Source organism: Apodemus sylvaticus, chromosome 22 (assembly GCF_947179515.1).
Source record: "Apodemus sylvaticus chromosome 22, mApoSyl1.1, whole genome shotgun sequence".
Taxonomy (NCBI): domain Eukaryota; kingdom Metazoa; phylum Chordata; class Mammalia; order Rodentia; family Muridae; genus Apodemus; species Apodemus sylvaticus.
The window spans coordinates 32242131-32268710 of NC_067493.1; the positions used below are offsets into that span (position 1 = coordinate 32242131).

Sequence of the window (26580 nt, forward strand, 5' to 3'; positions counted from 1 at the left end):
AGGGTGCACAAGGGGCAGACAGCACAGCAGGGTCCATAGCTTCTCTGTGATGGCTGTCTTCAAAGGAAAGGGGGTCGTATTGCAGTAGGCTCAAGGAAGGGAGTCCCAAACTCCCTACAAGCCGGGCGTTGTAGGCTCTGTGGTACCGCCATGGGTCTAGACCAGCCATGGCACAGGGATGTTCCAATCAAGGGAACCAGGGTTTGCTCAATTATCCCCCATGCCCTCTCACACACGTACACACACGTGTCCCAGCAAGTCATTGGGAGGGAGAGAAGGAGGGAGGGAGGGAGAGGGGGCAGGGCGGGCGGGCAGACAACCCAGACATTTCCAGAGTTAGAAAGTGGGTGGGGCTGGAACATGAGTTCATCTATTTCCTGCCCACATCTGGTATAAAGGGAGACTGCAGCCAGGGGACAGAGCACAGCTGGATCAGGCTGCAGCAGAGTCCCGAGAGCTTTGTGAAGGAGGAACGCCACACACCCGCCTCCGGCAGCACACAGCCAACCACAGCTGAGCGACAGCCAGCAAGAGCCAATCACAAGGCACCTTTGAAGCTCCAGGTAGGAGAAAGGCGAGCTTACTCTCTGACTTTAGGCTTTAAATGAAGGAAGAGAAAACGTCCCTTCCCAGAAGTCTCCGTCTGTCACCCTTGTTTTCCCTCCGTTCTTTTCCGGAACTCGGCAGCCTTTAGTCCACTCTAGCCCAACCAGGACCACAAAGATGGTCAGACCGCATCTTCAACCCTGTATCCCAGAAGCCAACACACTGTTTTCAATCCCTCTCCAGGAAATCTCTCCTTTCTCAATTTAGCAAAGGGACTTTACTTTTTTTTTTTTTTTAAAAAGTTGCATTTATATGTGTACTGCATGCATGTGCGAATTCGTGTGTCACACAAAGATTAGTGTTCAAGTGCGGAAATCAGGGAACGACTTTCGGGAGTCAGCTGTCACTTTAAGCCAAAAGCTGTCACTGTCCCAAGGTCTCTCAGCCCCATTGAAGGGATGTGAGATGCACAGGGGGTGTTGTTCTAAGATTCACACAGGTTTTTTGCTTTTTTAAAAATGAGGACAGCCTATGGTAAAAATCAAGTAGCATCTGTGGGCAGTAATTCATGCCTGTAATCACAGCACTTGGGAGGCGTGAAACAGGGGTATCCTGAGTTCAAGACCAGCCTGGTTTACACAGCAAGCAAGATTCTGAAAAAGAATCTGTTGGGGGCAGAGGGGATGACCTCATCATCCAATTGCATTGTGGGGGCTTCTTAACGAATGCAAATTTGTCGGACGGATCTCTTACAGGCTAGGGGCGAGCACAGACAGCCTATGACTGAAGAGGCAACACACACCCCTCCGGGCAGTCTCCAGGAGCATCTCCTTATCAGATTCTCTTCTTTTTCTCCTAGGATGCAGATGTCTTCAGCCCTCGCCTGCCTCACCCTGGGCCTGGTCCTGATCTCTGGGAAAGGGTTCGCTCTACCCCTTCAAGAGTCCCACACAGCCCATCAGGCCACAGACTTCGGGGTAAAGGTGTTTCAGCATGTGGTCCAGGCCTCCAAAGACCGCAATGTGGTCTTCTCTCCCTATGGCGTGTCCTCCGTGTTGGCTATGCTGCAGCTGACCACAGCAGGGAAAACCCGTCAGCAGATCCAAGATGCTATGGGATTCAAGATCAATGGTGAGAGTCGGGGTGGAGTGGGCGATGGAGGAGAAGGTCAGGAGGAGCTCACAGACTCAGAGAAGGCAGGGAAGGCTGGCTGCAGCATCACCAGGTCTAGTCCTGTCCAGCCGCAGCACAGAGACCACCCGGTTTCCCTCCCGCCATTGGGTCAGTTGGCTTTGCTGTGAACCGGCCGGTGGATTCAGCACACAGGAACTGTGTGGTCCTGATGCTGGGATATGGCTTGCCTAACATGCACAAAGCCCTGGGTTCCATCCCCAAGCCAAAATGAAACCAGACATGGGGGTGTAGAACTGTGACCACGTCACTTGGGAAGTGGAGGCAGGAGGATCAGGAGTTGAGGCTTCTAGTTGGCTAAGTATCAAGTTCAGTCACAGCCTGGATTACACGAGACCTTTAAAAACAAAAACAGAACAAAACATATTACCTTAACTCTTGCAAGTTTCATTATCTGTGAAATGGGGAACAATTAAAGACTGTCTCCTACATAGGACTGAGTACATATAAGATTTTGACCATGAATTATATAAATAAATATAAATAAATAAATAAATATAAGATTATGACCATGAATTACTCGATAATGCCATTAATATAAGAATGACCTAGCTAGGCACGGCGGTACATGCTTGTAACTGCAGCACTTGAGAGGCTGGGAGAGGTGGAGGATTGTGAATTTGAGGCCAACCTAGACTACATAGCAAACTCCACTCCATGCTGGGATAGAGAGCAAGACCCTGTGACAAAACCAAATAGAAGAGGAAGCCAGGCAGTGTGGCTCATGCTGGGATTCCCAGCATTTGCAAGGCTTTTAGAGGAGTTTTTACAAGGGGGAGGGGGTGCAGGGCGGAAGCAAACTAAAGCTTATAATTTAAGAACAGAATATTCTTACGCAAAGAAAAGATCAGGAGCTGAGACTTTGGAAAAGGACACACAAAAAGCGTTATGATTTGAGAGCTGACTGTAGTAGTGCACACCCTTAATCCCAGCACTGGAGAGGCTACGGCAGGAGAATGTCTGTTAGCTTCCAAGTCATGTGAGACCTTCCTCAGGGAGCGGTGGGGAGAGGAGAAGGGAGGGAAGAGGAGAGGAAAGAATGGGAGAGGTTCTGAGACAGTTGAGCACGGTGGTGCACACCTTTAGTCCCAGCACTCAGGAGGCAGAGGCAGGCAGATCTCTGTAGCCTGGGCTACATAGTGGGGGCGGGGGGGGGAGGGAAGGAGGGAGAGAAAGACAGACGGAGGGAGAGAGAGACAGACGGAGACAGGGAGAGGGAGGCTAGTTTGGAAAGAAACCCACTCCTGGAGAATTGGAAGAGCCTCCCTCATCTGCCTGGACAGGGGTAGGGCCTTCCTTTGGGAAGCCTGGCCCAGCTGAGAGCCCTTGGCTCAACACGAGCCTAACAGATCCTGTCCTGGTCCCTCTGCAGAGAAGGGCACAGCTCACGCCCTCCGCCAACTCGCCAAGGAGCTCATGGGACCATGGAATAAAAATGAGATCAGTACTGCGGACGCCATCTTTGTCCAGCGGGACCTGGAGCTGGTCCAGGGCTTCATGCCGCACTTCTTCAAGCGCTTCCAGACCACGGTGAAGCAGGTGGACTTCTCAGAGGTGGAGAGAGCCAGATTCATCATCAATGACTGGGTGGAGAGGCACACCAAAGGTAAGTCTCGGGGAAAGCAGGCCTTTCGCAAGGGAGCGGAGCACAGACTGGGAGTTCCGTGTCAAATCCGCACATCCCCAGCTCTCCCTTTCAGCTTTGTCTTTGGGGACAAAAGGCAAATGCTTCAAGAAGCAAAGCAAAATAGCTGATGTTTCTCCCCTTCCTTTCCTGCTGTGGTGCTGAGATGGGAGCCAGGGCATCTGCATGCTGGGTAATCCACTCTGCCACTGAGCCACGCCCCAGCCCCTCTCTGGGGGATTCTAGGCAGGGGCTCTGCCACTGAGCCACGCCCCAGCCCCTCTCTGGGGGATTCTAGGCAGGGGCTCTACCACTGAGCCACGCCCCAGCCCCTCTCTGGGGGATTCTAGGCAGGGGCTCTACCACTGAGCCACGCCCCAGCCCCTCTCTGGGGGATTCTAGGCACCTACTCTGCCACTGAGCTGTAACTCAAAACTGTATTTGGCTCAGTGAGGCTGTTTTGTAAAGTCACACAGAGCTGAGTATAATGGCTCATATCTGTAGGAAGATCATGAGTTTGGGGTTAGCCTGAACTACATAGCAAGATCCTGCCCCCACAGCCCAGCAAAAGAAAAAAAAAAAAGAAAAAAGACTACAGAGACAAAAAGTAACCAATTCAAGCCACTTGCAGTACAATAGCTACCCCGCAAAACAAGCAAACAAAACAAAACCTAACCAAACCCCACCAGGACCAGCAAGGTGGGGGGTGAGGGGGGCTCTTACTGTGGAGGCTGGTGACCTGAATTTGATCCCTGGAAGCCACAAACCTGTGGAAGGAGAGAATCCATTCCACATAAGTTGCCCTCTGACCTCCCCTTGGCATGAGCACACCCACCCACGTACCTCATGTCTCCCCCCCCCAACAGTAACAATAACTTTTAAAATGAACACAACCAAAATCACCATAACTGGTGTCTCTGTCAATAAGAACAGAATAAAGTTGTGCACCGACCTCCAAGATTATAGCTTAGGGGGACAAAAGAAGAGGCCAAAAGAGGGACCATGGAGCTTTCTAATTCTGATACTGAAACGGATCCCAGAGCCAAGAAAAGCCATGATGAAGCCAGGGCTGTGGCTCATACCTATCATCCCAGCCTTTGGGAAGCTAAGGCAGGAGGATTACCATGAATTCAAGGCCAGTCTTGGCTGCAAAGTGAGCTTTGGACTAGGCTGGATTATAAAGAGGTTGGGGGGGGGGAGGGAGGAGAGGGAGGAGAAAGACATCCCTAGAGTCTTAGACCTAATTGTTCACTTAACAGCCCTCTGTGTCCCTTCATCGTAGTCCATTTGAGAGCTGGAACAGAGGGAAGCGTCTAAGACGCTTAAAACCCATTGCACTGAGCCAGGGGTGGGGGGTGGTGGTGCACGCCTGCAATCCCAGCACTCTGGGAGGCAGAGGCAGGCAGATTTCTGAGTTCGAGGCCAGCCTGGTCTACAGAGTGAGTTCCAGGACAGCCAGGGCTACACAGAGAAACCCTGTCTTGAAAAAACCCAAATCCAAAAAACCAAAAAACAAACAAACAAAAAAAACCAAGCATTGCACTTCTCGCTTCCCCTCAGGTATGATCAGTGACTTACTGGCCAAGGGCGCTACAGACGAGCTCACGCGCCTGGTGCTGGTGAATGCCCTCTACTTCAACGGCCAGTGGAAGACCCCCTTCTTAGAGGCCAGCACCCACCAGCGCCTCTTCCACAAGGCTGATGGCAGCACTGTCTCTGTGCCCATGATGGCTCAGAACAACAAATTCAACTACAGTGAGTCCAAGGTCCCTGGGCCCCACGTCTCACGTCTGACCCCAGCAATATCACAGTGTCCCTCTCAGGGGGACGACGGTGGCAGAGGAGGTGGACACTCCCCAGTCATTACGACGACTTACCGAGCAGTATCAGGAGATGCTGAGATCATTCAAGTCAGGGGTGGGGGTGGGGGAGGAAGAATCCGTTTATTTCCTGCTGGATGAAGCCGAAATTTAGATACTCTCCCAGACCCACATCTGCCCGACCGACCCTTGAGCCCGTCCCTTCTCTTCCCATCTCTCTAGTGCTAGGGGAAGGCTGTGTGGGAGTGGGGTGAGCACGGAATTTGTTAGTGACTGGAGTTAGACAGAAAACAACGAGGATGGAGAGGGAGAAAGTAGGCAGGAAGGGTGGGTGCGTGGTTTAGGGAAAGCACTCACCCAGCTTAGTAAAGCCCTGGGGTCCATGCTCAGCTCCTAAACCAGTTGTGGTGGGGGAGAAGTTCAAGGTCACCCTCGGCGACATCGGTAGGTCAAAAAAGAGAAGGAGAAGAAAATATTTGAATGGGATGTGGAGAGGGTGAAGGACCTTCAAAACTCGAGCGGAGAGCTTGGCCTTCTCGAAGTAGAGAAGCGGGGGTGGGGGAGAGGCAGGGAAGGAACCCGTGGGAGTCGGAGCCTTTTCCAAGGCGCCATCTTGGTCTTCCCAGCTGAGTTCACCACCCCGGATGGGCACGAGTATGACATCCTGGAACTGCCCTACCATGGCGAAACCCTCAGCATGTTCATCGCCGCACCCTTTAAGAAAGACGTGCCCCTCTCTGCCATCACCGACATCTTGGATGCTGACCTCATCAGACAATGGAAGAGCAACATGACCAGGCTGCCCCGCCTCCTCGTCCTGCCTAAGTAAGCCATGCCATTGGCCAACGCCCTAATCCCGACATCACCACCCCTCCTAAAGCCACCGTCCGCGTGCGGAGTTTCCCGGATGGGTAATACCCACGGGGAAGGGACACGTGTGCGTGGTTGATGGGAAGCCTCCTAGCCTGGGTTTGATTATGGTTTTTAATTCCATCATCTTTCTGCTTGTTTCTACTGTTGGAGAGGAGAGAGATTTTTTTATTTTTATTTTTATAAAACCCGTCCCCACATAGACCATGCATAGAATGTTCAGAAAGAGTGGAGCAAAGTGAATTACAGTGGCCCAAGCCTGTAACCCCAGCGTTAGACAGGCCGAGACAGAATAGTGAATTCAAGACCAGCCTTGGCCACGGGGACAAGATTGCTGGAGATGTAGCTTAGTTTGTAGAGTGCTCAGCCGGCATGCATGAAGCCCTGGGTTCAAACCCAATGCTACATAGACCAGCCGTGGTCGTACCAACTTGTAATCCTAGCATTTGAAAGGCTAGCACAAGAGGATAATGAGTTCAGGGCCAAACTGGGCTCTGTACAGCAAGACCCTATCTCATAAGGGGAGGGGGGCGTCAGGGAACGCGGTGGAGAAAGAGCTCAGTTGGCAGGGTTCTTACCTCTCCTGCACAGAGAGCTATAAATCGACCCCCCCCCCAGCACCACATGAACCATTAAATGGTGGTGCACAGTTGCAATCCCCAACACCACCACTAGGGGGCGGATCCGGAGTTCAAGGCCATCCTTGTTCTCCTGATCACACAAGACCAAGTCTGTCTTTAAGAAAACAAATTAACAAAAAGATCAGTCCAAAGAGAAGACAGAGAAAGAGGTGTGTGTGGGGGGGGGGGGAGGTCTGAATCGTTCTACACCCATTTGTAAATGTCTCCCACCTCACCCCCCAACCCCCGCCTCCTTCCCTCATCCACTATGAAATGCATCGATTCCCAGAGGCAGAAGAAGACTTCCAAACACAGATTTCATTTTCTTTTTTTTCTTTCCCCCTAATCCTTCTGCAGAATCAAAAGGGGTGGAGAGGGTTGTGGCTGGGTAATTCCAGAATTACAGGGAAGCTCCCAGCCAAGGGCTTCCCCCTAAACTTCCAGATGCTAAAGTACCAGGCTTGGAGACAGAGGAGAATTGAGTTGCTTTAGATGCTGACCTGCTACTGTCTTTCTCCTTTATCAAGATGGAGATAATGAGTCATGCCCTGGTGGGAAGCAGGGGGCGGGGGACAAGTCTCATTCTGTGTGCGCTCAAAAACAGCCTGCAGACCACAGTTAGCTCCAACACCCTCGCAAGGGAGAATGTGAACCTGTCCCCCTCCTGCCGTCAAACGGAATACAATTATGTTAAAACTACTGTCTTATTTGAGGAAAGCCATTAGTCACAGATTCGAGGGGGCGGAAAGATTGAACAATGTTCATTAATATTAGAAGTTTCTGGCAAGGAGGAAAAATAGGCCAGACCTCCTAGCCAAATGACATTTCAAAGACTTCTTCTAATGCCATACTAGGGGATGGAGGCAGGAGGATCAGAAGTTCAAGGTCAGGCCTGGGGATATAGTTGAACTGGTGGAATGCTTGCCCGACTTGTTCAAAGCCCTGGGTTCTAACCCAAGCGCTACATAAACCACGCGTGGTGGCGCACACCTGTAAATACTAGCAGTCAGGAGGCAGAGGCAGGAGGATCAGGCGTCCAAGATCATCTTAGGATATATAATGAGTTTGGGGCCAGCCTGGGCTATATGAGATCCCGTGTCAAGACAAAACAAAAAGCCAGACCTTTTTTTCTCCAGGCGCATGCCAGTTTCTACCCTGTCCCACTGTCCTAGATGATATGGAAAAGGGCCTGGGAGAGGCAACTTGTGAGAGCCAAACTAACGCCGTCCCCTGTTCCTGCCCACAGGTTCTCTCTGGAGACGGAAGTGGACCTCAGAGGACCCCTGGAGAAGTTGGGCATGACTGACATGTTCAGCCCAACCCAGGCCGACTTCACAAGCCTTTCCGGTGAGAGACGATCCCCGCCCCCCTCATTTTCTTGCTTCGGTGGGCCGGGGTTCCCCACAGAGGATAGAGTGGAGGCTGATCTGGCCTTCGGGTCCCGCTCTATTCCAGTGCAAGAGCAGCTCTCGGTAGCACAAGCACTACAGAAGGTCAGGATCGAGGTGAGCGAGCGCGGCACGGTGGCGTCGTCCTCCACAGGTGAGTGTGGCTCTGCCTTGTTCGCCCAGCTCCTGGGACGCCAATCACCCCGCAGGAAAGCCAGTGCCGTCCCAGTCATCACCCATTCCCGACCCCGCTCCTCGGTGTGAAAAATGGATCCACGTCCCCTGGGACCCTGCTCCCTCATCTAGGGCTCCCGAGGTCCCAGTGCGTGATGAGGACCCCCAAAGAATACCTAAGGTGTTGTCGCAGTGGGAGGGAACTTAAAGAATGTGCTTAGCAGTGAGCCCTAAATATGTTTGTGACTAATAGGATACTGGGGCTCAGAGGAAGTCTCAAAACTTCAGGGCCAATATTCAGAGAACAAAGAAAGCACCTGAAGCCAAGCACAAGCCTTAGGAGGCTGAGGCAGAAGGATGCAGGTTCAAAAAAGCAATGCCCTGTCCTGAAATGCCAAGGACTGGGAAATGTGACTTGATGATAGAGCCTTTATCTAAAATCCCCCCGGGGGGGGGGGGCTGGGGGCGTGGCTCACTGGTAGAGCCCCTGCCTAGAATCCCCCAGTGAGGGGCTGGGGGCGTGGCTCAGTGGTAGAGCCCCTGCCTAGAATCCCCCAGTGAGGGGCTGGGGGCGTGGCTCAGAGGTAGAGCCCCTGACTAGAATCCCCCAGTGAGGGGCTGGGGGCGTGGCTCAGTGGTGGAGCCTCTGCCTAGAATCCCCCAGGGAGGGGCTGGGGGCGTGGCTCAGTGGTGGAGCCCCTGCCTAGAATCCCCCAGGGAGGGGCTGGGGGCGGGGCTCAGCCATAGCACTCTTGCTCTAACAGGCTCTGGGTTCCATACCCCACTACTAGTTTCTTTGAAGCCGCCTGAAAATCATCCCCCAGTGCTGTTGTCAGATAGACTGGTGTCAGTAGATCTCTTGGGATCACTCCAGTGATAACATCCCCTCAACCCTAACATATTGTCCCTTTTCTTTCAGCCATTGTAGTCTCAGCCCGCATGGCCCCTGAGGAGATGGTTATAGACCGATCCTTTCTCTTTGTGGTTCGGCACAATCCGACAGGTGAGCAGAACCCTATAACAGTCCCCTGTCCTCAACGCTGGTTTTAAACAATCATTATGTACCTGCCCACCATGCAGATGTCTCTCTCGAGCCCCTAGGGACTCTGCAAAGATTCTGGAACTCGGTTCCATTTCTTCCCCAGCACTCTGTCACAGCCCACACAGTGCCGGGACCCCAGCCCTAACTTAGGACACTGGGCAGCTGTGCCTCCTGGCAGCTCCTTCAACTTCTTAGCGCACACCTTTAATCCCAGCACTTGGGAGGCAGAGGCAGGTGGATTTCTGAGTTCGAGGCCAGCCTGGTCTACAGAGTGAGTTCCAGGACAGCCAGGGCTACACAGAGAAACCCTGTCCTGAAAAAGCCAAAAAAACAAAACAAAACAAAACAAATCTCCATTCTCAACTGGCATGATTCTTCTACCCGCAGAGACAATCCTCTTCATGGGCCAGTTGATGGAGCCTTGACAGTGGGAAGGGAAGCCTTCATTTTGGGATGAAACTGGAGATGTTGTAAGCAGAAACGCTGAAGAAAAGAATTACTTTAAGGACACTTTGGGGAGAAAGAGAAGGCATGTCTTTCTTACCCCCACACTGGTAAATCTTTCCAACCAGCCTCCCAGACCTCAGACTCTCAACGGGGAAAGAGTTGGACTCTCACTAGCAATCCCTGCCCCACAAAGACCATAGAACTCACAAAACCTGGATCTGCCCAGCATTCAGCCTTTGGACCCAGTTCCCACCAAGGCCCCAGCAGGGCGGGGCCACGACACTGTCACTCAGCAAAATCTTTTGTGTCTGAGAGACACTGTGGGCACCTCTTGCATTGCCTGCCATCGCTGTGGAGGGTGGCCACAGGCCAAAGGAAAAAGCACTGTCCTATCTCAAGGTCCACTGTGGAAATGACCACCTTGCCCATCTCCAGGGGGCAGCAGATAGACAGATCAAACGGTCGCCCAATATTGAGCCTTCTCCCTGCTCCCTCCCCACCCACACCCCCACCCCCCACGCACAGCTTGCTTACGTTATTTCAGAGTGTAGGTGACTTGTTTACACAAACTTTTTTCATTTGGGAAGAGTGAAAGAAAGGTCAGACGTGTGTGTGTGCCTGGCTCTTCACCCCCAGTCTCCCAGTGTGGGGGTCCTGGGGAGATTCCAGGGGTATGATTGAATATTTATCTCATTCTTGTTCTTGTACGTTTGTTGGGGAGAAGAAGCACTATTAAGGAAAAAAGAATTTTTATTTAAAGCACGGCATATGCTTTCCCATTTGGGGTCTGTATCCCTGCATGTCGGGAGGGGGGGGGCGCATCACTCCTCACACCCGCCCCTCCGGGTGGCCTCGCGATGGGGCTCACAGTGCCGCCTAGTGGCAGCCGAGAGCACCCTTACCCCATCCCTCCCCCGCATCCTCCCCCGTGGCTCTTTTCCTTAGGGACCTTGCCAAGGTGAAGCTTGGCAGCCCACGTTAAAGAAGGGGGGAAAAGATTAGGTGGAAGAGAGGGGGGGATTTGAGAGAGGGCAAAGTGGTTTCAAATTTTTCCAATACATTCAGAAGCAGAATGGGAAAAGGGGCTGTGTGACCTAACAGGACAGAACTTTCTCCAATTACTGGGTGACTCAGAGCTGCACCGGTGACTCACTTCAATGTGTCATTTCCGGCTGCTGTGTGTGAGCAGTGGACACGTGGGGGGGGGTGATGAAAGAGACAGCCAGCTCCTGGTCAACCACCTTAGTTAGATAATCTTTTTTGAAAGCTTCCTAGCTGGGGGTATGATCAGAAAACCAATTTACTGAAACACCGCACAAGAAGGAAGCGTGAATGTAATTTCATAGCAGGCCACTCTGCATCCGTTATATCTCCACCGGAAAAAAAAATAATCATTTTGGTGATTCTGCTTTTCTCTCTCTCCCTCCCTGCCCCCCCCCCCCCCGTTTTTTCTCTTTTCATTATGCACTGGACAGCCACACGCCTCGTACCCATAGGGGCCCCAAATGTGGGGATCACATGGTCTTGAATTTTGTTGGTTACATATGCCTTTTTTGTTGTTTGTCTTCACTTTTGATATATAAAACAGGTAAATATGTTTTTTTAAAAATAATAAAAATAGAGACTCTGCAAACAAGATCGCCCGCTTTTTGCCTTCTATGTCTTACCCAATGCAAGAACTTAAAACAGTATTGTGGGCTGGTAAAACGGCTCAGTGGGTAGAACACATGCGGCCCGGAGACCAATGGCCTGAGTTCAAACCCCCTGGATCCCACGTGATGGCAGGAGTGACATGGCTCCTGAGAGCTGTCCTCCGACCTCCACACACAAAACGTGGCACATGTTCCCATTCTACACACACACACACACACACACACACAGATAATAATAACAAAATAAAGGTGAGGGCATGCAAGATGGTGAAAGCACTTGCTGAGAAGTCTAACAATGACCTTAGTTCAGTTCCCAGGCCCCACACAGTGGAAGGGAAGAGCCAACAGGAGTTGTCCTCTAACTTGCACACATACATGATGGGCACACACACATGTGCTCACAGGCACACACAATGTAAACAAACTGGAAGGTGGTCATCTTGCTTTTAATCCTAGCACTTGGGAGACAGAGGCAGGCAGGTCTCTGAGTTTGAAGCCAGCCTGATCTAGAGACTGTATTCCAGGATAGCCAGGGCTACACAGAGAAACCCTGTCTCAGAACAACAGGCAAACATAAATAAATGTAAATTTAAAAAAAAAATCACTGAGCAATGGGCGTGGTGGGGACACACCTGTACACTAGCACTTGGGAGGCAGAGGCAGGAGGATCACCAGTTCTAGGTCAGTTTGGCCTCAGGTATAAACGGGTCTCCATAACAAACAAAAGGAGTAACAACAGATCTCTGGTGGTGGTAGGGACTTTGGGAAAATCCATGAGACAGTCACCACAGCACTGTAATCTGCCTCCAGGACAAGTTGTGCAGGGCTTGATTCTCCCCCAGAAACCATCCTAAAAAAGGGGGAAGAATGGGTCGAGGACACAGCAGGAGGGAGTCCCCAGCCTGCAGGAAGCTCTAGAAGTGATTCTTGACACTTTATCAAACCAGGCATGGTGCTGCATGTCTGTCAATACAGCACTTGGGAGATAGGGGCAAAAGAGTAGGAAATTCAAGACCATCTTGGTCCAACCTGGGCTACACAGGACCTTGTCTCCAGGAAAACAGAAGGAGGAAAATGAAGAAAGATTGGGGTGAGAGCTATGCTAGGATTGAGGGTACTCAACCTTAATCCCAGGATTTGAGAGAGGGACCCTGGCAAGAAAAAAGGAGACGGTGGGGGGTGGAGAGGAAGAAAGGGAAGGAAGAAAGTGTGGAATATGCCTGTACCGAGCACTTGTTGAAGGCTGGGAGTTTGATACCAGAATGACTTTCACGGTGAGATGGTGTCTCAAAAGCAGGAGAGCCAGGCTCGGTGGGTGGTGCAGACCTATAAACCCAGTGTTTGTAAGGTAGACGCAGGAAGATCAAGAGTTCAGACTCATTCTCTGCTACATAGTGAGCTCAAGATGAGCCCGGGATATGTAAAAACAAGGAGGAAGAGGAGGAGGAAGAGGAAAGAGATGAGGGGTGGGGAGGGAGAGACAGATCGAGATCCAGCCAACTCCTCCCACCCACACCCAAGGGTCTGATTAATGGGCTGTCTGCCTCTGGATTCTCAAATCTATTCCAACATCATTTCCTTCTTTCCTTCAGGTGCCCTCACCCACCCCTCTTTAGCCCTGTTCTCCATTTCTCCAGCTCCAGGTCAGGTTGCACATCCTCCTCCTGGGATGGCCGGGTGACGGAATCACTTTCAACCTGACTCCAATTAGGCTGCACTTTCCGGGCCTGTAACAATGCTCGCTTTCCTGTGCCCGGCTCCAACTAGACACGACGGTTCTCAGGAAATGAGGCTCTTTGTTACATATATACTTTTGTGTAGCTACCTTTAAAGGCCTTCCTGGAAAGTCTCTTTTTTCTTTTTCTTCCCCAAACTTCTAATCTGGGGCTTGGGAGCTTGAGAGCATCGAGCAATCTAAGCCAGAGTTCTCTAGTCAGAACAGCCTGGAATGCGCTATGGGCGTGGCTTGGCGGTAGACTATGGCCAGTGAGAGGTTAGGGGCGTGGCTAGGTGGTAAATTATCGCCAGTGAGGGGCTGGGGGCGTGGCTCAGTGATAGAACATTTGCATAGCATGGTTGAGGCCCCTGGGCTCAATCCCCTCCCATAAAAGGAAAAACAAACAAACAAAACAAATGATAAAATAAAAAGGACAGAAGGTAAAACATAGGCCCCACTGGGTCAGTCTAGCCTAGAGATTCAAACAAGAGAGGTCTACATTGAGGCTACAACCCAAACTTCAGCTGAGGGCAGGCAAGAGGACTCAGGGGGGTAAAGGCATTTGTTGCCAAGCAACGAGTTCCGTTTCCATGACTGACATGGGTGGAGAGAACACGAATTCCTGTAAATCATCTTCTGACCTCCACATGTGAACCAGAGCACATTGGTATCTGCATGCATGAATACACATCACACACACGCACATGCACACGCACACGAACGCACGAACGCACACATGCACACATACACGCACACACACGCAAAGTAAATAAATGTAAAAGAGGAAGAAATCAACTGTCACCTGGCACTAGTTTCCATCCTGCGTCACTCTGTTGTATAAACCCCTTAGGGCTCACTTGTGGGTGGCGAAGACAACCATCTACGAAAGCAAGGACACTCGGACCCAGATACAATCTTCTTCTGCTCTGAAAATGTGAGCAGTTCTAGGCCTCGGCCTCGGGCTGAAGGCTGAATAGTGACCCATTTATAATAAGAGATTTTTCTTTTAAAAACTTACAAGGAACTCTCCACCAAAAAAAAAAAAAAGAAGCTCAAAAAAGCAGGACTCGTGAGCCCTAATTCTCCAATATACAGTTCAAAAATGGCCTTACATGCTGAGAAAGGTCAAGAAAAAAGAATTCTTCAAACGGTCCCCTCACCCCAGAGGAGCGTCAAGCAAGGCGCTGCCCCACTTAACAGGTTCTCGGTTATTCTCAGACACAGTCAAGATAAAGAGGGCGAGGGGCCTCGGCGACCCCGCGGCGCCCTCGCAGCGGGCACCCTGCCCGCACTCTTTGGCTTCGGCATGGCCTCTTTTCCTTGGCTTTTCAAACTTCTCCTTCTTTTCTCTGTTTCTTTAGAGATGAAAAACTAACGAGGTCTGTCCCCGGCCGTCGCTCCCACCGTCTTTTATTATTATTATTTTTTTTTATGAATCTCACACAGTGGCATTGTTTATCTGGCCGTGGACAGGCAATGAGCATGAATGTGGGAAAGACCCCTCCCCCCCGTGATAAAAATATTCTATAAAGACCACAGCCATCAAGGAGACCTGACCTGCTTCCAAACTTTTCTTTTTAACATTAAGTACCCTAGGCTATCCTTGGACTCACGATCCTCCTGCCTCACGCTCCTGTGTGCCACGTGTCGTGATCCTGAGGTTTCAGTTGGGTTTGTTTGTTTGTTTTGAGACAGGGGCTCAATATGTAAATCAAGCTGTCTTCAAACTCATAGAGACACATTTGCCTCTGTCTCTCGAGTGCTGGAATTAAAAGACTCATTAATCTTAGGGAGGTTTCATTTGTTTTATTTTAAGACAGAGTCTTGATATATAGCCCAGGCTAGCCTTGAACTTACTGTCATCCTGATGCAGATTCTATCCTGAGAGCTGGGGTGACAGAACAGGTTTGTACCATCTCACCTGGCTCAGTTAAACCTTTTTTTTTTTTTTTTTTTTTTTTTTTAAAGTCAGGCGGTGGTGGCGCACACCTGTAATCCCAGCTCTCTGGGAGGCAGAGGCAGGCAGATTTCTGAGTTCGAGGCCAGCCTGGTCTACAGAGTGAGTTCCAGGACAGCCAGGGCTACACAGAGAAACCCTGTCTCGAAAAAACCAAAAAATAAATAAATAAATAGATAGATAAATAAATAAATAAATAAAAATAAACCCCTTTTTAAATATTATTTTTAGATTTATTTATTTTTATCTTATTAGTATGGGTGTTTGGCCTGCATGTGTGTCTGTGTGGCACTTCCATCACCCATGCCTGAAGAGCCTGAAGAGGGCACTCGGTTTCCTGGAGGGGATTTATTCGTTAGAGATGCTTATTAGCTGTCATTAAGGTACTAGGGATTGAACCCTGGTCCTCTGGAAGAGCAGCCAGTGCTCTTAACTGCTGAGCCACCTCTCCAGCCTCTAAACCATTTTGCTTGTTTGTTTGTTTTTGGTATTTTTCGAGACAGTGTTTCTCTGTGTAGCCCTGGCTGTCCTGGAACTCACTTTGTAAACAAGGCTGGCCTCAAACTCAGAAATCCACCTGCCTCTACCTCCCGAGTGCTGGGATTACAGGTGTGCGCCACCACCGCCCGGCTAAACCATTTTTTAAAATAAAAGGTCCATCAAGGAATTTTATTGTAATAACAGTGATAAACATTTGTGTAGAGTTGAGGAAACCTGAAGCAGCGTCCTGGAGACGGCTCAGCAGAGAAAGGCACTTGTCTCCAGGAAGACCTGAGTTTAATGCCCAGGACCCCGGAAGAAGAAGAGAACTTGCTCCTGCAAATTGTCCTTTGTTATCTGTCCTCCACACATGTAGTGCATGCACACCCACACAATAAATAAATAAATGTTAGTTTAAAAAAATGTTTAAAAGAAGTTTGCATTAACTTTTTTTTTTTTTAGAAAAAAATTAAAAACACAGAAAGATTGAGAAATTGGATGGCTCTATCAACGATGGTACTTTTGAGACAATATCTGTTCACGTTGCCCAGGATGGTTTCAAGCAACCCTCTTGTCTCAGCTTGCTAAGTAGCTGGGACAATAGCCAGTAACCAACGTACCCTAATTCCCACTAATATCGTCATAATTACCCAGCAGCACCACGTGGTACAGCAGCTGCCCTCCTGCTGATATGCGTAGCATCTATGAATGAGAATAAGTCTCTCCGGACACCAAAAGTGCTCAGAAGAGCCCGCGAGATGGCTCAGTGGGTAAGAGCGCTTCCTGCCAAGCCTGAGGAACTGAGTTCAGTCCCCGGGTCCCACACAATAGGAAAGAACCGATTCCTGAATGTGGTCCTCTGATCGCCACATCCATGCCTTGGTCTGTGTGTCTCCCCACGACCCCCCACCACAACCGATCACTTGGTTGTCACTGTGTGTGTGTGGTGTGTGTGTGTGTGATGTGTGTGTGTGTCTTAAGAGTTTATCTACATCTAGGCAAATGGTTGGCCTTATGCTCCAGTCTCCAGCACTTGGATTTATATATACCACTTTTTAACCTGGCAAAAGCTTCCTGGGTGAAGTGTGTGTGTGTGTGTGTGTGTGTGTGTGTGTGAGAGAGAGAGAGAGAGAGAGAGAGAGAGAGAGAGATCCCCCACACCCCCAACCTCCACTCCCCATCCCCCCATCCTCCAATCCTCGTTACCAGATATCACATTTACTCGGACAGAATGCTAGATGAAAACAGCTGTCTCCAAACAAAATCTTGCCAAATTTGAATTCTATTGTTTCACTCAGATTCATTTAAAAGAAAAACCCAGGGCTGGGAGTCTAGCTCAGCTGGTAGACTGTTTGCCTAGTGTGCATAAAACCCTGAGTTCCGTCCCCAGGACATAACCCAGGCATAGTGACTCAGGCCTGTAATCCCAGTACTCCCGTAGTGGATCAGAAGTTGTAGGTCATCCACCCCTGCGTGGCAATTTTGAGGTCAGCCTACGATGCAAGAGACTCTGTCTCAAGAAAAGGAGGGGAGGATGAAGTACCAGACTTTATCTTTGGTGCCGTGAAGCCTAAAAACATAAAGTGGTTCACTGAGACAGCTCAGTTGGTGAAGGCACCTGCCACCAAGCCTGAGGACCTGAGTTCAAACCCCAGTGTTCTCTTTTGGGGGGGGGGGTTGTTTTGTTTTGTCTTAGGAGACTAGGCCTCAACCTCATAGGCCAGAATGACCCTGAACTTCTCACTCATCTGCCTCAGTCTCTCAAATAAGGGGACAGCAGGTGTGAGCCAGCACTCCCAGCTAAGACTGAGTAATTCATAAAAAGGATCATGATGGACATGGTTCCAGAGGCTGGGAAGGCCGGGGGCACGGGGCTGGCCTCTATTCAACCTCCGACAAGGGCCGGGTGCTGCTTCCCAGTTGGGATGGGGTCAGGAAAGAAGGGCAAATGGATGTGTGCAGGGGAGAGAAAACAGGGAGGGCGGATTCCATTTATAACTGCGCTCCTTCAGTGACTAATGCAGCCGAAAGGAATGAGACATCGTGATTATTCTCTAATGACTCTGTTAGGTACTTTTGTGTTGTTGTGATAAAATACCTGAGGAAAGCAGCTCCCAGGAGGGTTTATTGTGGCTCACAGTCTGAGAGTGAGCCATCAGTCCATCCGTCATGGTGGGGCAGGGATGGCAGTGAGGGGCCGGGCAGTGGGGTCTGGAACCCTGGGCGATGGGATGATGCCACTCATTCACATTCCAGTGGCTGTTTCCATCTCAGTTAAACTCTCTGGAAACTCTTGGTGGCAACAGGCAGATTCCAAAGGAGATTCGTGTCTCCTAGGTGATCCCAAAGACAGTCAGGTTGGCACTGAAGATGAAGCATCTCGGGGATCTGGCTCATGATTTCAGAGCGTTGCTGTCCAGCACCCTGGGGAGATGGTTCCATCCAACGTGGTGGGAACACATGTGGTGGCTTTTCAAGGGCAAGAGACCAGGCAACAGACAGCGATGGAAACAGGAGTATCATGGCCAGGCGGTGGTGGCGCACGCCTGTGATCCCAGCACCCTGGGAGGCAGAGACAGGCGGATTTCTGAGTTCAAGGCCAGCCTGGTCTACAGAGTGAGTTCCAGGACAGCCAGGGCTACAGAGAAAAACCCTGTCTCAAAAAAACCAAAAAAAAAAAAAAAAAAAAAAAAAAAAAAAAAAAAAAAAAAACCAAAAAAAAAAAATGTCTATGGGTTTTTTGTTTTTTGTTTGTTTGTATTTTTTTTGTCTGTCTGACTGTCTGTGTACCATGTGTGTGTTTGGTTTCTGTTGAGTTCAGATGAGAACATCAAATCCCCTGGAACTCAATGGAGTTACGGATGGCTGAGGGACCATATGGTATGGGGAATTGAACCTGCGTCCTCTGTAAGAACTGAGTTCCTAACGACTGAGCCATCTCTCCAGCCCCAACCCTAATCTCACCTCTTAAAGGCCCTGCTTCCTGATATTGTCACATTGAGAAATCAAGGTGGAAATTTTAGGGGACAAGCTCATCTATGTGGGTCACAACTGGAAGTAGTTAATAAACAGTATTCTGGGGATTGTAGCCGGGGCTCAGTAGTTAAGTACTTGATGGGCAGATGTGAGGGATCTCCACAGACTGTGTATAAAGCTGGATACAGCAGTATTTATCTGGAATCCCAGTACTGAGGAGACATAGACAGGAGTGCTCCAAGTTCACTGAGACCCTGTTTCAAAAGTTAAGCTAGAGACTCAGCAAAATGGAGGCGGCAGCAGATCAAGGTACCTGGTGACAAGCCTGATGTCCCGAGTTCAGTCCCCGAGACCCACATAATGGAAGGAGAGAAGAGACTGCTGAGAGTCAAAGACTGGTGATATTCATCTAGTCTGTGTGTACTGACGTGTGCGCGCGCGCACACACGCACACGCTCACGCTCATGCACAATGTAATAAAAGTGAATAAACAAGGCGGAGATCAACTGAAGACACCAGATATCCATCTTTGGGCTTCACATTCATGTGTACATGCAGACAACTCACATGGACATACCCATTTACACACATACACACACTATACATGCCTATGTAAATATGTGTGTATATATACATGCATGTATACAAACACACAAACACCTCTATTGTGGGCGATGGGAAGGAAGGGAAATGCACGTGACAGCCTCCCCCAGGAGCCTGAAACCCAGCTGAAGCAATGGGCTGACTCATGCAGGCAGCGGAGAGCGCACGGTGAGGAAATTTACCAGGCAGCTCTCTGTGACATGAACAGAAATCAGCTCTGACTAACCAAGGCACAGCAGGAAAACAGGGCGCTCAGAGAACGCCAGGGGAACAAATTACAGATGAATAATGATGCCCCCCCCATACACCTGTGCCTGCCCACTCTCCCATCTCCTCACTGAATGCAGGGAACCATCATCAGCACCACTGTGCTGCCACCTGAGGGACTTTCCCCTCTGACTAACCTGCCTCCCATCATGCCCCTCTCTCCTAGACCAAAGTCCAGGCAGGCGAGTGCGCACGTGAATACAAACTGCTGGGCAGAAAGGGTCACGCTGAGGGCTGTAGGGGCATGCATCTGCAATCCCAGTGCTAAAGTGACTAAGATCCCAAGATCCAGGCCAGCCTGGGCTGTGCAGCCACTTGGAAGCCAGCCTTGGGGTGGCTTTTTGAGACCTGGTCTCAAAAAAAAAAAAAAAAAAAATCAAACATGATCTGGGTATGGTCATGCACACCTTTAATCCCAGCATTTGGGAGGCAGAGGTAGGCGGATCTCCACGAGTTCCAGCCTGGTCTACGGGACAGCCAAGGCAGAGAAACCTTGTCTCAAAACCAGAACAAAACAAAACCTTGCAAATGATGTTGCTAGAGGTCTGGGATGCACCTCAGTTGGTGGAGTGTTTGCTTAGCCCTCATGAAGACCTGAGTCCCATCCCGAGCACTGCATAAACCAATTGTGGTGGTTCATGCATGTAATCCCAGCCCTGGGGAGGTAGAGGCAGGAGGATCAGAAGTTCAAGGTCATGCTCAGCTATATAACAAGTTTGAGATTAGCCTGGGCTACATGAGACCCCCATTTCAATAAATAAGTAAGTAAGTAAATAAAGAAATAAATAAGAGTAGAATTATGTCATCAGAGAGAACCCTGCTGACTGCTCTGGTTGGGAAGGAGATATCTCTCAGTGCTGTCTCCTATTGTCTTCATCTATACAAAAAGAGTCAGGCACTCCTGTCTCAACTTTGACCCCTCTCCCTTCTTTGCCTGTAGATAATTTACCAGCTTAGGCTGACTAGCTCATCATAGTCACTTCTGCCGGTCTCTCTCTATTTCACCCTTGTGCCTGCATATACAGAACCTGTCTCCTTCGTGATCGTCTGGTCCGCCATCTATACTTCCCAATTACCCCGCACGCTGATAGATGACTAACACTTTAACCAGCGAGCCGTCTGCCCAGCTTCTCACCGGTACTTCCATTATGTGGTTCACCGGCCTAAATAGCCGTAATTACTCCCAGCTGCCCACTGGATCAAACGCTAACACATCCCCAGGCACCTGCCGTGAAGGACCGACCCTCTTGGGTAGTTTCCGCCTTCATCATTCACAGGCAATTTAGAAATCCAGCCTATATCTGTCATTTTGCATAAGCAAAAGCCTTGCTTATTTGTCTTTTTGTTTGTTTCTAAGATTTATTCTTTGCTCCGGTGTCTGCGGGAGAGTGCAGGCAGGTATCTGCAGATATCCAAGGACATAAGAATCCGAGGAGCTGTGGTTATAGGTGACGGAGAACCACCTTACGTGGGTGCTGGACGACAGTCTCAGCTCCTCCTGCACTGCTCCTGACCACTGAGCCGTCTGTCCAGCCCTGGCTTCTTCTTGTGTTGTTTGTTTCGGATATGCGAGCTCATGTAGGCCAAGCTCTCCTTAAAGGCGCTATGTAGCAGCTAAATACCTACTGGACCTCCTGCCTCTGCCTCCCGAGGGCTAGGATTATAGGTGTGTGTCATCACGGTTGTTTATATAAGGCCCCGGGAATCAAACCCTGTTAGCCAAGAGCTCTACCCACGGAGCTGCGAACTGCGAGCTGGCTAGGGAGAGGCACAGTTCACAGGGCCGGCAGCCTCACCACCCATTACCTTCTTCCCCATTTGGCATTTTGCTGCTCTCTCCCCCACTGCAAAGTGGAAAGGCAACCACAGAGGAACAACGCCCAGCCCCCACACTTAGTAAGCTTTGCCTGCAAAACCCATCCCCTCAACAATTCTTTTGGGAATCGCCTCTTTTTGGCTTTTAGGCAAACTGGGATGAGGAATTATAGAAGTTTTCAGCTTTCCAGGGGGGTTGAGGGCTTACATCTCTGGAGCCTTCAAACTTAGCATGCTGATGGCTAGCTCTCTGCACCCCTCTCCCATGTTTATTTGTGTGTGTGTGTGTGTGTGAGAGAGAGAGAGAGAGAGAGAGAGAGAGAGAGAGAGAGAGAGTTTATGAATACTATGTGCATACGTAGTGCTCGAAGATGCCAGAGGGTTTTGGATCCCATAAAACTGAAGCTGAAGTTTCAAGTGGTCGTAAGCCACCCATTGTGGGTTCTGGGACCCACACCTGGGTCCTCTGAAATCACTCTTAGCCACTGAACCATTCTTCAGCCCAAACCCCGCTGCTGCTGCTGCTGCTGCTTCTTCTTCTTCTTCTTCTTCTTCTTCTTCTTCTTCTTCTTCTTCTTCTTCTTCTTCTTCTTCTTCTTCTTCTCCTCCTCCTCCTCCTCCTCCTCCTCCTTCTCCTCCTCCTCCTCTTCCTCCTTTTCCTCCTCCTTCTTCTCCTCCTCTTCCTCCTCCTCCTTCTTCTCCTTCTTCTTCTTCTTTTTCTTCTCCTCCTCCTCCTCTTCCTCCTCTTCCTCCTCTTCCTCCTCCTTCTTCTCCTCCTCTTCCTCCTCCTCCTTCTTCTCCTTCTTCTTTTTCTTCTTCTTCTTTTTCTTCTCCTCCTCTTCCTCCTCCTCCTTCTTCTCCTTCTTTTTCTTCTTCTTCTCCTTTTTCTTCTTCTTCTCCTTCTTTTTCTTCTTCTTCTCTTCCTCCTCCTCTTCTCCTTCCCCTTCTCCTCCTCCTCCTCCTTCTCTTCTTCTTCTCCTCCTCCTCCTCCTCCTCCTCCTCCTAACAAGATGGACAGTCGAATGGATCACCGATAACTAAGCATCTTAGCACACCCTGCCACTGAACTGCGTTCCCTTCTGACCACTTCAGGATATCATATCCATACCAAAGAACAAGAACTGGCGGCAGCATCTAAGCCTTTACTAGCCATTGCCGGAAGAACTAACCAGAATAATAACAGCATTTGTCGCAGCTGGTGATCCAGAAGTAAAGCCATTCCTGACCTGGTGTTAGGCTGGCACGCGGGATGGCGTACATCTTAATTCCAGCACTTGGGCAGCAGAGGAAGATGGACTTGTGAGTTCAAGGCCAGCCTGGTCTACATGGCAAGTTCCAGCCGGGGACACATGAGATCTATCTAACAAGATACATGATGATAATACAGGGTAGGAGGGACAGCAGCTCTGCCATTGACAGCATAGAGGACCCAAGCTTGGTTCCCAGCTCCCACACTGGGAAGCTCACGACTGAAGCTAACTCCAGCTCCAGGGGATCCAACACCCTCTTCTTGCCTCCATACTCACGTGAGCATACCTACATACACAAGTAGACAGACAGACAGACAGACACACACACACACCACACAATTTAAAAATAAAAACAAATGCGTAAAAAACAAGCAAATACAGTTATTCCTTGCCCCCCAACCTTATTTAGTTATGGTCTCTGTAGCTTTAGTTCCCTATAGTCGATTGTATTACGTAGAAAATATCCAGAAGGGGCTGGAGAGATGGCTCAATGGTTAAGGGCACTGACTCCTCTTCCGAAGGTCCTGAGTTCAAATCCCAGCAACCACATGGTGGCTCACAACCATCTGTAATGAGATCTGACGCCCTCTTCTGGTGTGTCTGAAGACAGCTACAATGTACTTACATATAATAAATAAATAAATCTTAAAAAAAAAACTTTCAGTCATTAAAGAAAGTGAACAACCACAAACCCATTTAAAAAAAAAAAAGAAAATATCCAGAAGTAAACAATTTACAGGCTTCCTGTTTATTTTTCTTAGTCATTCATTCGTTGTTTGTTTGTTTGTTTCCTGTGTGCACGGCTGGGACATGGACAGTCAGAGGACACCTTGTAGGCATGAGTTTTCTCCTTCTACGTCCCAGGAGTTAAACTCAGGTCAGGTGTGGTGGCGAGTGCCTTTACCTGCTGAGCCATCTCATTGGTCTTTTATTTTTGTGTGACAGAACCCCGTTAGCATTTCCTCTAGGCTCTGCTCAACAGTTACCTAGCAACAGCCAGGTATGAGACTCGCATATAAGAACTTGTATACACATATATACCGTTCTCTACCTATTTCCTTCTACCCTGTGTCTCTCTCCTTCCCTCCCTCCCCCCTCCCTCCCTCCCTCCCTCCCTCCCTCCCTCCATGGGTCCCAGCTGGCCTCTTCCCCTCTTTTTTTTATTTATTTATTTATTTTTTATTTTTTTGACTCAGGGTTTCTCTGTGTAGCCCTGGCTGTCCTGGAACTCACTCTGTAGACCAGGCTGGCCTCGAACTCAGAAATCTGCCTGCCTCTGTCTCCCAAGTGTTGGGATTACAGGCGTGCGCCACCACTGCCCAGCCTTCCTCCCTCTTTCTGCCCTTCTCTGCCGCTACCCCCTCCTCCGGGGTCCTAAATAAACTCCCTTTTATATTAGGCCTGTCCTTGTATGGCTTGATTGTTCACAGGGACCCTTGGCAGGGTCTGCCAACGCGCTCCCTCATGCCTCTGTTTCATAAACCACCACATCCTAGGCTGACTTCGACCTAGCTACATAGAGGGGAGTGATTTTCAACTCCTCATCCTCCTGCTTCTAAGTGCTGGGTTTACGGGTGTTCACCACCACACCCAGTTTATGCTGGGTTGGGAGTGGAACCTAGGGTTTCACACGGGGCGTGGCCCCATCAACCGAGCCACATCTCCAGTTCCAATTCATGAGCTTTACTTTTGTTTGTTTGTTTGTTTTGTTTTTTGTTTGTTTGTTTTTGAGACAGGGTTTCTCTGTGTAGCCCTGGCTGACTTGAACTCACTCTGTAGACCAGGCTGGCCTGGAACTCAGAAATCCTCCTGCCTCTGCCTCCCAAGTGCTAGGATTAAAGGCGTGCGCCCCCACTGCCTGGTAATTCATGAACTTTATCGCATGCTACTCTTACTGAGTCCCCCTTCTGTCCCAAATCATCTTTTTGTCTGATCCTCACACGTTAATTACTTAGGAGCCATCCTGTTAGCCGGGTTGAGCAGTCTTCCTTTCAAACGCCCCATATTCTGCTGAATGACTCTAACGTGCAAAAATAATAGCGGCAGTGGCTCCATTGCTACACACTGTTAAAATTGTTTTATTTTTTTAAATCATTTGGGTTTTTAAATTTTTATATTTTTTATTTATGTGTGTATATGCATGCAAATATGCAGGTGCCCCTGAAGGCCAGAAGAGGGTGTGGGATCCCTGGAGCTGGAATTACAGGCACTTGTGAGGCACCCAAGGGGGGGTTCCAGGACCCGGACCAGGGTCTTCTTCTCCAAGTGCAGTACCTGCTCTTGATCACTAAACCATCTCTCCAGCTCCTAGTCTTGGTTTTAGGTTCATTCTGTGCATGAGTTATAAATTAGAATTTAAGTGTAGGAAAACTTCGGTTCACCAATCAGAGGCTTCAGGAGTCGGCTGGAGGTCTTGGGATGCAACCTCTGGGGGATAAAAAGGGGACTGTGGGATTAATCCTTCTGCCTAACAAAATCTGAGTTCCTTAAATCCAAACCTCTACGCTACAGAGAGACTACAATTTTGCTGCAATTTATATTCTTTTCACAGTCAGAAAAGTATAGGTAGGCTTATATACCTGTTGCGTTTCAATTTTGACCCATGTTGTTTTGTTTTGGGGGTTTGTTGCTGCCATTCACATACATTGATTGATTGATTGATTGAGTCCAGTTGCTTTCTTTACATAGCCTAGGCTGGCCTTGAACTCTCTGGACCAATCCTTTGCCTCCGCTTCCCGAGGGGTCAGATTACAGGCAGGCACACAATAATGCCTGGCTAACCTGGTTTATTTGTTGCAGTGTTGTTTTGTTGCTCCACGCTTTTTTTGTTTTTGTTTTGTTTTTTTGGTTTTTTTTTTTTTTTTTGGACATAGTGTCAGTCTAGACTGTGAACTAACCATGTAGTCAAGGGTAATTTTGACATATATGTCTATTCCTGCCCCATAGCCCCAAAGCTGGTCACCACCTCTTGCTTCTCCTGCCTCAACCTCCCCAAGACTGGGATTATAGGTTTGCCTCACCACAGCCAGTTCTCGAACCCCACCCTCCATTTTGGTTTTGGCTTCTTGTTTGCTTGACTACACAGCCTCACTGTGTAGTGTAGGCTGGCTGTAGCCTTCCAGCTGTGGGGATTACACCACACCCCTTTAAGATCCTCTTCATTTCTTCCCCCCTTCTCCTTAATTTACAATCTCCTCCCGTTCTTTAGATTCCTGTTATAGTGCCCCCCCCTTCTTGGCATCTTTTTTATCCCTGGTTTCTACATATTTTGCTTGCTTTAAGCAGGTGTAGTATCTAACAAGTTCTCAATAAATACTTAAGTGTTGTACTGTTTTAGTTTTTTTAAGGTTACATTAAGTGTATTTTGTGTTGCCAGTGACAGTGTGGGGACACATGCAAGCCAGGGTGCTCGCTTGTGCAGAGGTCAGAGGACAAGTTGCAGGAATCAGTTCTTTCTTTCCACCTTGTGGGTTTGGGGAAACATCTATACCATCCGCGCTGTTCTATCAGCACTGTGGTGCCACTTTTTTTTTTTTTATTGTCGTTGTTGTTGGAGACAAGCTGTCTTGTGGACTTGGGTGGTCTCAACCGTGACTTGTAGCTGCGGCTGACCTTGAACTGCTGTCGCTTCTGTCTCTGCCTTCCATGTGTAGAAATCCCAGGTGTGCACCACCACATCTGCCTTTATGTGTTTTGGAGACAGGATCTTGCCCTGAAACCCCGTGCTGTCCTTTAACTCTTGATTCTCCCAGCCTCCCGTTCTGTATTTCCCTCATCCAGCCCATCCACCACCGTTTGACTGATGTTTTCCACATCATTTCTCCCAACTTCTTCATAAACTCTAAAGATCATGCATCCACCTCTCACCCTTTTCCCGCCTTTTCCCCCCCCACAAATGCTCCAAAGCTCGAGGCCCTCGTTGTCCTCTACCCCCATCCTCCCTTCCCATCCTCCAATCAACCCACCAAGACAGCCTTGTTACCATGACGACCGGGCTTTTGCAAAGCTGAAGTCAAGGACCTGGTTGTCATGGTTTCCGCTTCTCCGCCTCCAGCCCCGCCCGCGCGCCTGAGGACATGGGGGGGGGGGAGCTACAGCGTTAGCGCCTGCGCAATGCGACCGCGCATGGAGCCGGCCGAGG

At 49.5% G+C, this 26580-nt stretch overlaps 1 protein-coding gene across 1 annotated transcript; it reads left to right on the plus strand.

The window, feature by feature from the left end:
* The first annotated feature begins 386 nt into the window (after positions 1 to 386).
* Positions 387 to 11360, plus strand: Serpine1 (serpin family E member 1). Its single transcript, XM_052168690.1, has 9 exons — positions 387 to 563; positions 1406 to 1677; positions 3110 to 3343; positions 4922 to 5116; positions 5808 to 6006; positions 7918 to 8018; positions 8127 to 8213; positions 9153 to 9236; positions 9663 to 11360. Exons 2-9 carry the CDS (start codon positions 1407 to 1409, stop codon positions 9698 to 9700), a joined length of 1209 nt encoding a protein of 402 aa, XP_052024650.1. The 5' UTR covers positions 387 to 563; position 1406; the 3' UTR covers positions 9701 to 11360.
* The last annotated feature ends 15220 nt before the right edge of the window (positions 11361 to 26580 follow it).